This window comes from Pygocentrus nattereri, chromosome 2 (assembly GCF_015220715.1).
Source record: "Pygocentrus nattereri isolate fPygNat1 chromosome 2, fPygNat1.pri, whole genome shotgun sequence".
Taxonomy (NCBI): domain Eukaryota; kingdom Metazoa; phylum Chordata; class Actinopteri; order Characiformes; family Serrasalmidae; genus Pygocentrus; species Pygocentrus nattereri.
Genome location: NC_051212.1, coordinates 52,932,354 through 52,945,597, shown reverse-complemented (window position 1 = coordinate 52,945,597; position 13,244 = coordinate 52,932,354). Strand labels below are relative to the sequence as shown.

Here is a 13,244-nt window from a genome sequence, read left to right as displayed (position 1 = left end):
TTTGTCTGCGTGATAAAAAAACCTTCATCGTTTTCTTCACGTTGAAAAATATCGCTTTTCATAACGTCGAGGCTAACGCGAAACGTGCTTACATTATCTGTAAATTCACGTTAGCAGGAGGCAGTTGACCAGGAGACGTAGTTAAAGGAGAACTCCACCGGATTTTTGAAAAAAAAAAAAATTCAATAATTCAGTTGTTGAGATGTAAACAAAGCACCAGAGCGGTTTGGTGTGAAACGCTCCGTTCTAGAGAAACCCACCATGTCAGAACTGTTCACAGCGGTAGTGATAGGAACCAGACGTCCGTGTCTAAAAGCTCCCTCACAGAAAGTCCCTACATTAAATGGCCATGAATCCACTGCCTGATGTCTGCTGACGCATGGTTTTATGATAGATTTGTGATCAAATTGAGGCTTAAAATGTTTTTCTTTTAACCCATTCATGGCAGATCGATACATGCAGTACAAAAAAATGTTCCAAGGTAAATCTGCCCCCAAAGAACTCATTATCTTCATTCTTTTGACTATTTTACCATCGTCAACATTCTATATGACACGTGGTGGTTTTGGATGGTAAATAAAATGGCTATATTTGCGTTGGTTCCCATCACCACCACCGCAAACAAATCTGAGTCTCTACAATCAGCCCAATCATTTCGCACACCCTGAATCGCCCTGTTCACATCTCAAGGACTATTCAGACACTTTGAAAAAAGTGGTGGAGTTGCCCTTTAAAGCCCATCTTGGCTGCTGATTAAATAACTAGTCCGAATTAAAAAAAAAAAAATAATAATAATAATAATAAAAAAAGTTTTAAGGTGACTGTTTTTAGTTTTTTTCCACCACGACGTAGAAATGTATGTATAATTTGCTTTTTATTATATAAATTTTTTATTATAACAATTTGTTTATTATTATTTGAAAAAAAAACGGGGTTCTTGAGTTGCTACATACAGTAATAGCAACATAAATAAGCGATTTTTTAAAAATAATAAATAAATAAATAAATGGGCGCGGTGCACGGAGAGAAAAGCGCAAGAAAAAAATAAAAATAAATAAAAAAAAGACCCAAACCAGATTTAACCAGATTTTTTAATCCCGTTAACGCTGTGGATTTGCCGACGTCACGCCAGCTCTCCACCAATAAGCGCGGCGCTCTCGGGCTTCTCCTCGGTCACGTGGCCTCTCGGGCTTCTGCTCTGACACCCTCTGCCCTGTCCGCTTTGAGGTAAGTCCGTGCCAAACCGAGTTAATGAGCGTTTTTATTTTCACCACCGATAAAAATGGTGAATTTATCAGAAAAGAGAAGAGTTGCGCGCTGTAACGTCTAACAGACGCGTTTGAGCGGAGGAGACGTGCGTTAGCCCGATACGGTTAACCAGATATGTGAAGCCTGTCTTTGTTGCTAACGAAGCTGAAGTCCGCTTATTCCCCAGCTGCTCCTTCCCATTTTCCCGTTCCACCTTAAACGGTTCCACCTTAAACGAGGCGCCAAAATGTAATTGCTGCACCGTTTAAGGTGGACCGGGAAATTTGGACAAGAAGCTGGTGAATAGCAGGTCAACTTCAGCCTCGTTTGCTTGTTCTTCAAGGGTTCTTTAATAAAGGGAATGGTTATATAGAACCATGAGTTCTGTAGAGAGTCTTTTCACGCCATGGTTCTTCAGTTTGGAGAATGTGTTGTCTATGGTTTTATATAATGTTAGAACCATTTTGAAAATAGTTCTATGGAGCACCCAGAAAGGTTCTGCCATTGTTTACAATGTCAAGCATGTAACAATAGAATAAGCCTTGGTTCTGTATAGAATAGGATCCTAAACAGAACCTTTTTGAAAATGGTTCTATTTAGAACCTTTTTGAATAGGGTTCTATGGACCAAAAATAGTTCTTCTATTGTTACAAGCTTGACACTGTGACAGTAGTAGAACCCTTTTTGGTGCTATATAGGACCAAAGGTTCTTCTGTTGCTGCAAGGTTGACATTGTGACAATAGTGGAGCCCTTTTTGGTGCTATTTAGAACCAGAGGTTCTATTGTCATCACAATCATGGCTTTGGAAACAATATCAGAACTCTTCTGGGTGCTGCTTAGAACCACTTTCGAAAAGGGACCATATAAGATCATATCCTATAATGGCAGAACCTTTCTGGGTGCTACATAGAACCATTTTCAAAAAGGTTCTGTTTAGGCTCATGTTCTATACAGAACCAAGGCTTATTCTATTGGTACAAGCTTGACATTGTAAATAATGACAGAACTTTTCTGCGTGCTCCATAGAACCCTTTTCAAAAAATTTCTAAATAGAACCCTTTTCAAAAAGGTTCTGTACAGAACGAAGGGTTATTCTGTTGTTACAAGCTTGACGCTGTAAACAATGACAGAACCTTTCTGGGTGCTCCATAGAACCCTTTTCAAAAAGGTTCTAAATAGAACCCTTTTCAAAAAGGTTCTGTTTAGGATCATGTTCTATACAGAACCAAGGGTTATTCTGTTGTTACAAGCTTGACGCTGTAAACAATGATGGAACCTTTCTGGGTGCTCCATAGAACCCTTTTCAAAAAGGTTCTGTTTAGGCTCATGTTCTATACAGAACCAAGGCTTATTCTATTGGTACAAGCTTGACATTGTAAACAATGTCAGAACCCTTCTGGGTGCTCCATAGAACACTTTTCAAAAAGGTTCTAAATAGAACCCTTTTCAAAAAGGTTCTGTATAGAACCATTTAGAACACAATCTCTATCAATCTGTCATAGAAACAATTTCACTGTGGAAAGAACCATTTAAACATGAAATAGTTCTATATAGAACCACTTTCTTTACTGAAGAACCCTTGAGGAACCCTCTTGTTAAGCGTGCAGGAGGGTAAAGGGTAGTTCACGCCAGGCTGAGGTAACCTGCTTCGTTTTTCTGTCTCGGTGCAGAAGCAGGAGGCGTGAAACGATGAGAACCCTCCGAGATGGCCAGGGAACGAGCAGCTTTCTTTAGCCAGTTTGAGCAGGAGATCATCCTGAAGACCTTCGAGGAGTACAAAGCCATCATAACGGCTAAATGCAACACAGCGGCTGCTGCCAAATCCAGAGTGGAAGCATGGCAGAAGATAGCGGAGAGGCTGAACGCGTGAGTTCCGTTCGGATGTCCTGCGTGAGCACCTAGAGCTCATAATGTTCCATTTAATTATGAGGTGGGAAGGGTAGGAATGTTTAAAGGGGAACTCCACCGATTTTTGCGGAATTCTGCATAACTAAATGGTAGAGATGAGTCATTCAGAGCGGTTTGCTCTGTTCTAGAGAAGCTTACCGAGTCAGAACCGTTCACAGTGGTGGTGATAGGAACCAGACGTCCACCTCTAAAAGCTCCTCATTTTGAGGCAAAATAGTGCCCCAAAGAAAACTGGTTATTTGTTTGTTTGTTTGTTTGTTTTTTTAGATTCATGACTTTTTTTAACCATCCTCAACATTACACACGTCACCACCGCTGTAAAGAAATCTGGAGCTGATGTCAAACCACTCTCAATGACTTTGTTTACATCTGAAAGACTGAATAATTCAGAAATTTAGAAAAAATGGTGGAAGTCCCCTTTAAGAGCCAGGAATCGTTAGTTAGTTAGTTAGCTGGATAACGTAAAACAGAGGTCTTGAATCTTGAGTTCTTCTGAGGAGCTTAAAACCCTTGAAGACGTGGACAAGATGCAGAAGTTTAAACACTCCCAGGCAAATTACACGTTTTGTTGATTTATATAAATAAATGTAATCTTTCTGCCGATTTTAGCACGTTTTCTTTGTTTTCCGCCGAGTTTTAAAAAACGGGAAACGATAAAAACATGAAATTGTGCCACTTTTGCAGAGGTTTTTTCCATTAAATGAAAGTCAGCGAGTAAACGGTAACTGTGCGTCACGTTGTGCAGAAGCGTGTTCTGTGTAGTGGATGTTCAATTAGAATATCGACAAAACAAATAATTTCACCCAAACTTTTACATTCAACTGTAGCTTTATACACTCACCAGCCACTTTATTAGGTTCAGTTGCTTGTTAACACAAATAGCTAATCAGCCAATCACACGGCAGCAACTCACTGCATTTAGGCGTGTAGAGGTGGTCAAGACGACTTGCTGAAGTGCAGACCGAGCATCAGAACGGGGAAGAAAGGGGATTTAAGGGGCTTTGAACGTGGCGTGGTTGTTTGTGCCAGACGGGCTGGTCTGAGTATTTCAGAAACTGCTGATCTGCTGGGATTTTCACACACAACCATCTCTAGGGTTTACAGAGAACGGTCCGAAAAAGAGGAAATATCCAGTGAGCGGTCAGTTGTGTGGATGAAAATGCCTTGTTGATGTGAGAGGTCAGAGGAGAACGGGCAGACTGGTTCCAGATGATAGAAAGGCAGCAGGAACTCAAATAACCAACCAGAATCTCTGAGGAACGTTTCCAACACCTTGTTGAAAGTCTGCCATGAGGAATTAAGGCAGTTATGAAGGCAAAAGGGGGTCCAGCCTTTTACTAGCTAATAGAGTGGCAGTGAGTGTATGTTCCTCCTGCTGTAATCATTTCTAAAGACACATTTCAACGGTTCTTGGCCGGCGTAACGTCGGCTGCGCTGCACTGGAGTGACTGTAGTAACTCCTCTGTGTTTTGGTTTGCCTCGTTTTTAGCTCCAACCCCAATAACGTCAAAAGGACCTGGCAGCAGGTCAAAGTCAAGTACAAGAACATCGTGCAATGTGGTAAGTGTTTCCATTTTTTTGGCGGAGTGCTCTGTGAAGCAGTTGATGTGAAACGCGTGCTCTGATTTCAGCAAACAGGAAGAGGGCGCAAAAGCAGATGCTCAGTGGGGGGCGGCTGCCTGCGTCTGGCTTCACCCCCGCTGAGGAGCTGGCGCTTTGGCAGATCAGAGGGCGGCCCGTGCTGGATGGCATCGCGTGGGCCGGTTCGTCTGAGCAGGCTGGCTTAGGCGTCAGGAGCCCCAGTTCCACAGGTAGTTCACTCACGCCCAGCATAGCCCTTTAGAATAGGAAACCAAACGAGGGCTGCACAGTGTGTGTGTATTAATAGTTCATTCATAGCAGAGATGGTTCTATGTAGTCCCAGAAAAGGTTCCGTGAACAAAAGCGGAACCCTTTTTGGTGCTATATTTTTACACGATTATTTGAAGAAGCACATACACCAGGATTACAGCAGATACACAACTGCAAAGAGCTGTTTTGGCTTTGAAATTGGGGTGGGCGATATGGCAATATTTTATTATCATTGTGATAAATCATTTCACGGTATTCAATTCTGAGCATATCGGGAATATTCTCAGTATTTAAATAACTACATGAGTGGCAAATGAGGCTCGTTTAATTGACTTTAGTGCAGTGGAGTTTGTGAAACATCAGATAAAAATCCTTTTAGTTGTAGGTTTAGTGTTAGGGGTCCAAGCACTGTAGCGTCTGAACAAATGTTGAACACAGAATCAGACGTTATATATTTTTTGGCCACCAGTGGGAGCCACAGCACAAGAGCTTTCCTGAGAGTTGTGCTTTCCACCAAGCCTGACAAGTTTGCAAGTGCAGCATCGTGAGTTTTAAACACAGGGTGGTCGCAAGTTTTGACCAAATCGGTGTTACCTGCCGTATACTGCCCCGAAAAAGTTAAAAATAAATCAGATTGATCTATGATTGCCTGATTATTACCAAATTTGAAACGTGCACAAAATGGCAAATTGAGAGTGTATTATAAATTAATTTAAAATATATGACTCAGTAATAACAATACTTGAAATTTGGGCACTAGTTCCTAAAATGGTGCCTAGTTTCTTGTTCATCCATACCAATAAATTGTCCCAAAAAGTACATGGGCCACTTGTGGCTCACCGTGTAAGCATCTGCCTTTGAACACGAAGGTCCAGGGTTCGATTTCCCCATCATAGATGGTGGATGGCGCTGTATACGTTCTAATGGACATATGATTACGCAATCTTTAATCATAAGAAATTGTGGAGTTTCTTAAAAACCCAACCCTTTTATTTCCTTTCTACGACCAAAGGCCAACACATAAGCCATCATTAACCTTATGGTGCTTTGACCCCGCAGATTGCCGCTTGCGGCTATATTTATTCTTCTTCATCTTCTTCTTATTATTGTATTTTTTTAGATGCAGCACAATGGGTTCTATTTTGTCTGTTTCAACCTACTAATCTAAGAAAAAATGAAAAACGATGTCCATCATATATAATGAAAATATCTTGAAGTATCATGATATAACATTTTTGCCATATCGCCCACCTCTATGCCATATAATTAAAAGTCAAATTGAAATCAGATGAACATAAAAATGTCGTGCTTCTATATAAATCCATTGCCTTGATTAAGAAGTCTTGAAGAACCACTTTCAAAGGGTATATGTAGCCACTGCCTTTGTTGAAGAACCCTCGAAGAACCACTTTTTCAGGTATGTTGCAGGAGGCTGCAGTATGCAAATGAGCATTGTGACAAATCACTACATCTTATTATTGTATGCAGGGCATGTCCTGACTAATCTCAGAACCTTTCAGTGGGTCTTTTGATGGTATCAAGGCACCTTTTAATAAAACCAAGGCAGGCCAATCGTATTTTATGTCACCATCAGACACCAGCAGGACTCTAAACCACTGTAAGGTGCATCAGTGTTGGAGTCTGGAGTTCTAACTGCTACCTGATGGGTTTTCTCCATACTGGGCAGCCCTAGAGCTCGTGCACAGTGATCTTACTGCTGATAAGTGTTGTTTTGTAAGTCTAACAGTGTTGACTGTTGAATTGTTTTGCAGAGGCAGAAAGTTCAGGCCCTCTTATACAGCCAGTGCCAACCATTATCGACAGCGCAGAAGAGCCCATTGATGTAAGACGATGCTGCTCGTTCTCTTTTCACGTAAAGGCTCAGTTGAGATTTTGCTCCTAACACAGATGTTCTGTTTGTTGGCAGCACTCTGATTCAGACCATGATGAGAAGAACATAGTAGTGTGTTCTCATTCTGAAGAGGTAATATTTTAGGTTTTTACTGGGTGGGGGGTTCACATTGTACTCATTTATGAGGACAGAGGCGCGTTGTTCTGATCATTTTTAATAAGACGGATGTTTTTCCGCTTGCTGTTTAACGCAGCCTGAGTTGGAAATAACTGCAAGCGGTCAAGTGGCCTTTTCAGCGTTTTTAATCCGTGTTGACCAAAGGGATCAAAAGAAAGGGGAGCTGTCAGTGACGGTCGCGGTCATTTAGGAGCCAGAACCGTCTGATTTCATGAATTCAAATTATTCTGAGGCCGCATTCACACACGTCGTCGTTTGGCGCGGCCCTGTAGAGCTTTTTCTTTAGGTCTCTAGGTTTGTCGTTACAGGTGAGGGACATCAACATCAGCACTTGTCTTTTTCCCTTCTTCCAGCAGCACACCAGCGCTGTCCTGTCCTCAGAATCTGCCAGATCTCACTTTTCATAGAAGCTCATATTGTCCCTTCCACTAATAACGGTGGACGAGCATTGAAACAATGGCAAAACAATACAGTGTGAATCAGCAGGGACCTGATTTGTTACACTCAAATTGACAAACCATACGTCATACGTAGATATCAAGTAGTTTGTTTTGATTGTGCTGCCCGTGCCGTAGGTGTCTGTATTTCTAGTTTTCGCCGAACAGCCTCGTGTGTAGTTTGATGCATTTTAACGGTTGTAATGTGAAACTAACTGAACCAAATTCTGAAGTGGCTATATTTATTATTATTATTATTATTATTATTATTGCTCTTATTATTGTATTAGTAGATGTAGCACAACAGGTTCTATTTTGCCTATTTTGTAGCTGTTGTAATGTGAAGCATTACAGCGTGGCCCTCCAAACAAAGGATTTTCAGAGACACCCTCCTATGGATGCCTATTGGCTGGAAATGTTTGTCAGAACTCACGACATCTGTTTGTGTAAAAGCCATGAACAGTAGCTGATGACGTGTGGGGGGGTTCTGGCAGGGATGTCCCATTTTATAGCGGAAGATTTCTTATAACTCGGTTCCAAGGGTCAAAATGACCCTGGAAAACAAGGGGTAGGGGTAAAAATAGGAAATGGGATTAGGCCTCAGTTTACAAACATTTATACAGCTGTAACCAGCGCTCCAGAAACCGCAAGACAGAGAGAGAGAGAGAGAGAAAAAGAAGAAGACTGTCCGGTGCTCCTCACTTTTTTCAGCATGCAGTGTGAACCCCCCCCTTAAAATGTTTCTACAACTGCCAGTTTATTACTTCGTTCACACTGGTCCGAACCCTTTCCTCTCCTCAGGGGAATGATGCCTTTACAGGCCATGAGGAACCTGGTCCTTCAGGCCCATTTCGACATGCTGATGAGGAGGTATCTTCATCTTCTTTTTCTTCGTCATCATCCTTATTTATTTATTTATTTATTTATTCATTCATTCATTCATTCATTCATTCATTCATTTATTTATTTATTTATTTATTTATTTAACAGTTGTATGCAAAAGTTTGGACCCCCCAGTTCAACACATCCTTTTCAACTTCAGAGTCATTTAGTCATTTCTGTTTAGTTTAACATGCTGGAAAACTAACAGTAACTGTACACTCCTCAAGGGGTCTTTAGTAAAGATAATAGTTCTATACAGACCTGTGCCCACTCAAAGAACCCTTTGCATGGCTAATGGGTTCTTTGCATTGTGGAGAATGTGCTGTAGAGGTTCTGTATCACTACTGTTGGAACAAAACTTCGTTTTTCAGTTTTTGACATGATTTGAAGACGCCGTTCGCCCTTTACACTGTGTGTAAATTTCATGATGAATGGGCTAAAAGAAACGACCCAGATCAACCTGGAAAAACGTCTGGTTCCATTGACTTACATTAAAAGTAAAGTAGGCTTTTTCCTTCTCCTGTAAGGTTAGCATTTTGGAGATATGAGGTTTTGCTCTGACAACAGTGACATATACACTCACTGGCCACTTTATTAGGTAGACCTTGCTAGTAAAAGGTTGGACCCCCTTTTGCCTTCAGAACTGTCTTAATTCTTTGTGTCAGACTTTCAACAAGGTGTTGGAAACGTTCCTCAGAGATTCTGGTTGGTTATTTGAGTTCCTGTTGTCTTTCTATCATCTGGAACCAGTCTGCCCGTTCTCCTCTGACCTCTCACATCAACAAGGCGTTTTCGTCCACACAACTGACCGCTCACTGGATGTTTCCTCTTTTTCGACCGTTCTCTGTAAACCCTAGAGATGGTTGAGCGTGAAAATCCCAGCAGATCAGCAGTTTCTGAAATACTCAGACCAGCCCGTCTGGCACCAACAACCACGCCACGTTCAAAGTCCCTTAAATCCCCTTTCTTCCCCGTTCTGATGCTCGGTCTGCACTTCAGCAAGTCGTCTTGACCACCTCTACACGCCTAAATGCAGTGAGTTGCAGCCGTGTGATTGGCTGATTAGCTATTAGTGTTAACAAGCAACTGAACAGGTACCTAATAAAGTGGCGTGTGTGTGTGTGTTTTCTTTGCTAAAGTACCCTTGAAGAATCTGTTTTAAGAGTGTACATTAAACTGAATGCACAGTCGTGTGTATTTTCACTTAGAAGGTCAACAGAACATTTGACCCAAACTTGTACTGTACAGTGACCTAATGCCGGCTTGACCCTGATGCTGATGGAAACGTTGCCTTTTCAGAGCGATGAGGACGTGACCTCCCTGTACAAGCGGTACCTCAGACAGGAGGTCGCATACCGGCAGCTGAAGATGAAGAAGCTGGAGAAGGAGATACAGTTACTTGATAAAAAGCTGGACGTAAGTTAGACCCAGTCAGGCAAGGTTTCCTCTGAACTCCTAACGTAGAATACATTGCTAGAATGCATCGCCAAAGTCAAAGGGCAATCCCACCCATTTTTCAAAGTTTCTTCTTAGGTAGACAGGTATGCAGATACTATGTTGTGTAAGGGATGCCTGTGGGACAAACATAACAATACAGGCTCCTGTGAAATCTCATTTCTATCAGCATGACAAAACTTAAACTGCACACTGGCCGCTGCAGACGCGCGGCAAAATTCGACGCGCCTACTTTACCGCACGATGGAAGTTGCGAGTTAATGAATGCTGTAAGGCAGTCCCTTTTAAGATGAATGGATCAATGGAATCCTGAGTGAAAAAAAAGTTTTTAGATCTTTAAATGTAAATCCATTTAATTTAAGCATATAATTAAGTTTCTTTCCCCTGAAAAGTGAACAGATGAGTTTGGAAGCGAAGTTACTCAAAGTGCTGATATGCTCTGAAGATCCTTCCCGTTACTGTGGACTGTTATGTATGGAGTGATTCATCGGTTCTAGCCTGGTGATTGTTCCACCTGTACTGTATTCTCTATTATATAGACTTATTCACATTTTGTAAATAATGTTAAATATTTTTTTTAACACTCAACAATTCACTAATAATTTTGTGCAAGGAGCTAATTAGTGAAATGCAAGTGAGAAGCTGTACTGAAGTTTATTCTTGCACTACAGTAAGTATGGGTGATCATGACCTGTGAGTTATTCATAATCAATAAATGATGATTCATACGAGTGCTTGACCCGTGCTTTTGTGTGCTATGTTGTGTCTTTGTGAGACAGACGCGTTCCCAGGATCACGGCTCTTATTCCGTATTTGTAAAGACGAGGTAAGTGTTTAGTCAGAGCTTCAGTCTAAATTAGTTCAGTCTGACCCTCGATCTTCTGTCTCATGATGCTGGGTCACTTTTTACCAGTGGTGGACAGTAACTGAGTAACTGAGTAAATGTAATTAGTTTCTGTACTTTAGTATTTTTGGTGTATCTGTACTGAAGTTTCTCTGTTCTGGACTTTTTCCTTTCACTCCACTACATTTCAGAGTCTAATATCTGACATTTTCCTAACATGTCAAAACGAAAGAAGCGCAAAGCCAGAGCACCAATCAGGGCCCAGCGGTCACTTTGTTTAGAGCTGGTTTTGACCTGTTGGTCATACCGACCCAGTGCAGCACGCGGTTCAACGTCAGCGCAGCAGCGTAAAACTTTGGGAGAGTCTGTTCATCATAAATGATGAACTAACCTAACTTTGTGTAAATAGAGCTCAATATAGAAATATGTCCACATATGCAGTCGAGACTGACGCGGCTTTTTTCTGAATTTCTACAAACACCATTTCATTTTATAGTAAATGAGTTTGGGCTGGTTTATGTTTATGAACAGACGCCTACAGATCAACATAGTAAAGGAGCTCATCTGTGATCCTGAGTTTAAAGCCAGTTTTTATTCAACTTAAACTTGGAACTAAGTTGTAAATAAATCTGAAACTGAAACTTTGCTTGTGTGTAAAAAGTGATTTCAGAGCCACTCGGTTCTCCCTGATGGAAACTGTTTACCTTCAGTGTTTTGTGCTTCTGATCATTTTAATAGACGTCAGCGTCACTAATTAATGACGTTCTATTAAAAGACTGGTTTACCAAGAGAGACGCTGGAGGACTTTCACCTGAAATGAGTTCATGAAGCCAGTCTGGTTATAAAAATGATAACAGGACCAGATCAGAGCCAGAATTACTCTTTTAGTACTTTTACTTTATACTTAAGTACATTTGAAGGGAAATACTTTAGTACTTTTACTCAAGTGGAGGTCTAAAGGGAGGAACTTCTACTTTTACTGGAGGAATATTTTACCTTGGGGGTCTCTACTTTAACTCAAGTACTTGGTTTGTGTACTTCGTCCACCTCTGGTCTTTACAAATTGAATGGATTTCTGATCATAAACAGCTCTTGGATCGATCATTTCTGAGGTGCTGGCTCATCAGGGATGTTTGTGGTAGGAAGGAGGAAGGAAATCGTACCAGATGTTCAGCATATAAAGCAGTTATTACCGCAGTAAACACTAATGCGCTGTTATTGGTGGCAGTGCAGCTTTTATCATGAAGGCTTCACCTTCTGCGTGTTTACATACGTTCCACATGTTTTGCGCGATTGGCTGTTTCGTCATAAAGGTCACACTTTCATGTGGCCATTTCAAGAGGATTGATCAGAGCCTGAGTATCTAAATCTGAGAAAAACAGAGAAAATCGTTAACTGCTGTCGTGAAATGAGTCAATCACAGCTGTGTTTTTTAGGTTTTGTGACGCTGAAGCTTAGAAACCCTGTTTAAGTTGAACCTGCTTTGTGAGTCAGACCTCTGGAGCTGCGTGCTCGCGGGGCCTGATGGAACCGCAACTCGTTTTACGAAGGCAGTGTCTCTGTTAATCCAGGTTTCAGATTCTCAAGCTGGGTTATCAGAGACAGAGGGCTCCACCTCTGTCAGTAGGCTGTCCCCGATTGGTCCGAGAGCTGTTCATGATGCGAAATCCAGAAGGGGATGAGGCCTGGTAACGGTTGTCAGACAGAAAACGAAGGGTTAGATCAAGCCGAGTGTAACTAGGGCTGAAAGATTCATCGTTTTTATATTGAAATTGGAGTTTAAACCGTTAAAATCCCAGGTTTGTTCCATGCTAAGACGTATTATTCAGTAACTACAGGGATTTAAGTGCAAACAGGCTGAACTGATCTTAGGTTAAGTAAGTATGTAATAAAACGTTGGATCTGCTGGTGGGCCCTGGCCATTTAGGGGGCTAACACGATCACTAGAGCGGCATTTTTAAAAATTGTAGCCTACTTTTCAAATTTAACCTAATAACACCGAGCTTGTGAAGTACCTGTAGATAAGTTAGACCAATCAGATCAAACCAGTTGTGACAGCCACAACTAAGGCCCAATCCCATTTCACCCCTCGCCCCTACCAGTTTGTGCATTCACGTCTAGGGGTAGGGTGTCCCGATTCTTGTTGAGATAGAGGGGTAGGGAGAAGTGTTGGGGCTACAAAGCCCCCCAGAGTTCAGAGATTCACTCAGAAAAAACGGCAAGATGGAGCACAAGAGACCACAGAAGCCCTCAAACGTGAGAATTTTCTCTGTTAAACAATGAAAATAACCATCGATTTATCTTAGTTTAACGTCGTTTCAGTGTGTCATGGTCCTTTTCTTCATAACGAGCAGAAAAATCGGTAATAATATGCTGAAGTCTCAGTAGCCAGCTAGCTTACTTCCATCTGCTCCGTCTTAAATGGTGCAGCAGTTACGTTCTGGCACCTCAGGCTTCAGACCTGCTGCTCTATTTAAGGTGGAACGGGAAAATTCGAACGAGAACATGGAGAATATCCGACTTCAGCTTCACATCACTGAAGAATTAGGGGTGGGTGATCATGAATAACTGCCCCCCTCTTTGAAGGCG

The 13,244-nt window shown here is 41.6% G+C and overlaps 1 protein-coding gene across 3 annotated transcripts; it reads left to right on the top strand.

Moving 5' to 3' along the window:
- Positions 1–1,156: 1,156 nt before the first annotated feature.
- LOC108430700 lies at positions 1,157–10,550 on the top strand. 3 transcript variants are annotated; one of them, XM_017703346.2, is made up of 8 exons: positions 1,157–1,227; positions 2,920–3,115; positions 4,647–4,714; positions 4,789–4,968; positions 6,781–6,851; positions 6,936–6,992; positions 8,276–8,344; positions 9,656–10,550. In XM_017703346.2, the coding sequence occupies exons 2-8, from the start codon at positions 2,955–2,957 to the stop codon at positions 9,779–9,781; spliced, it is 732 nt and encodes a 243-aa protein (XP_017558835.2). In that variant the 5' UTR covers positions 1,157–1,227; positions 2,920–2,954; the 3' UTR covers positions 9,782–10,550. The 3 variants fall into 3 exon arrangements, with proteins under 3 accessions (XP_017558835.2, XP_037401346.1, XP_017558834.2); XM_037545449.1 differs by having other exon boundaries at positions 4,647–4,717; XM_017703345.2 differs by lacking the exon at positions 1,157–1,227 and adding an exon at positions 1,332–1,354 and having other exon boundaries at positions 4,647–4,717.
- Positions 10,551–13,244: the final 2,694 nt, after the last annotated feature.

Coding starts and splice junctions, on each gene's coding strand:
- LOC108430700 (XM_037545449.1), top strand. CDS start 2,955: ATGGCCAGGGAACGAGCAGCTTTCTTTAGCCAGTTTGAGCAGGAGATC. Junction 4,718..4,788: donor CAAGAACATCGTGCAATGTG/GTAAGTGTTTCC, acceptor CTCTGATTTCAG/CAAACAGGAAGAGGGCGCAA. Junction 6,993..8,275: donor TGTGTTCTCATTCTGAAGAG/GTAATATTTTAG, acceptor TCCTCTCCTCAG/GGGAATGATGCCTTTACAGG.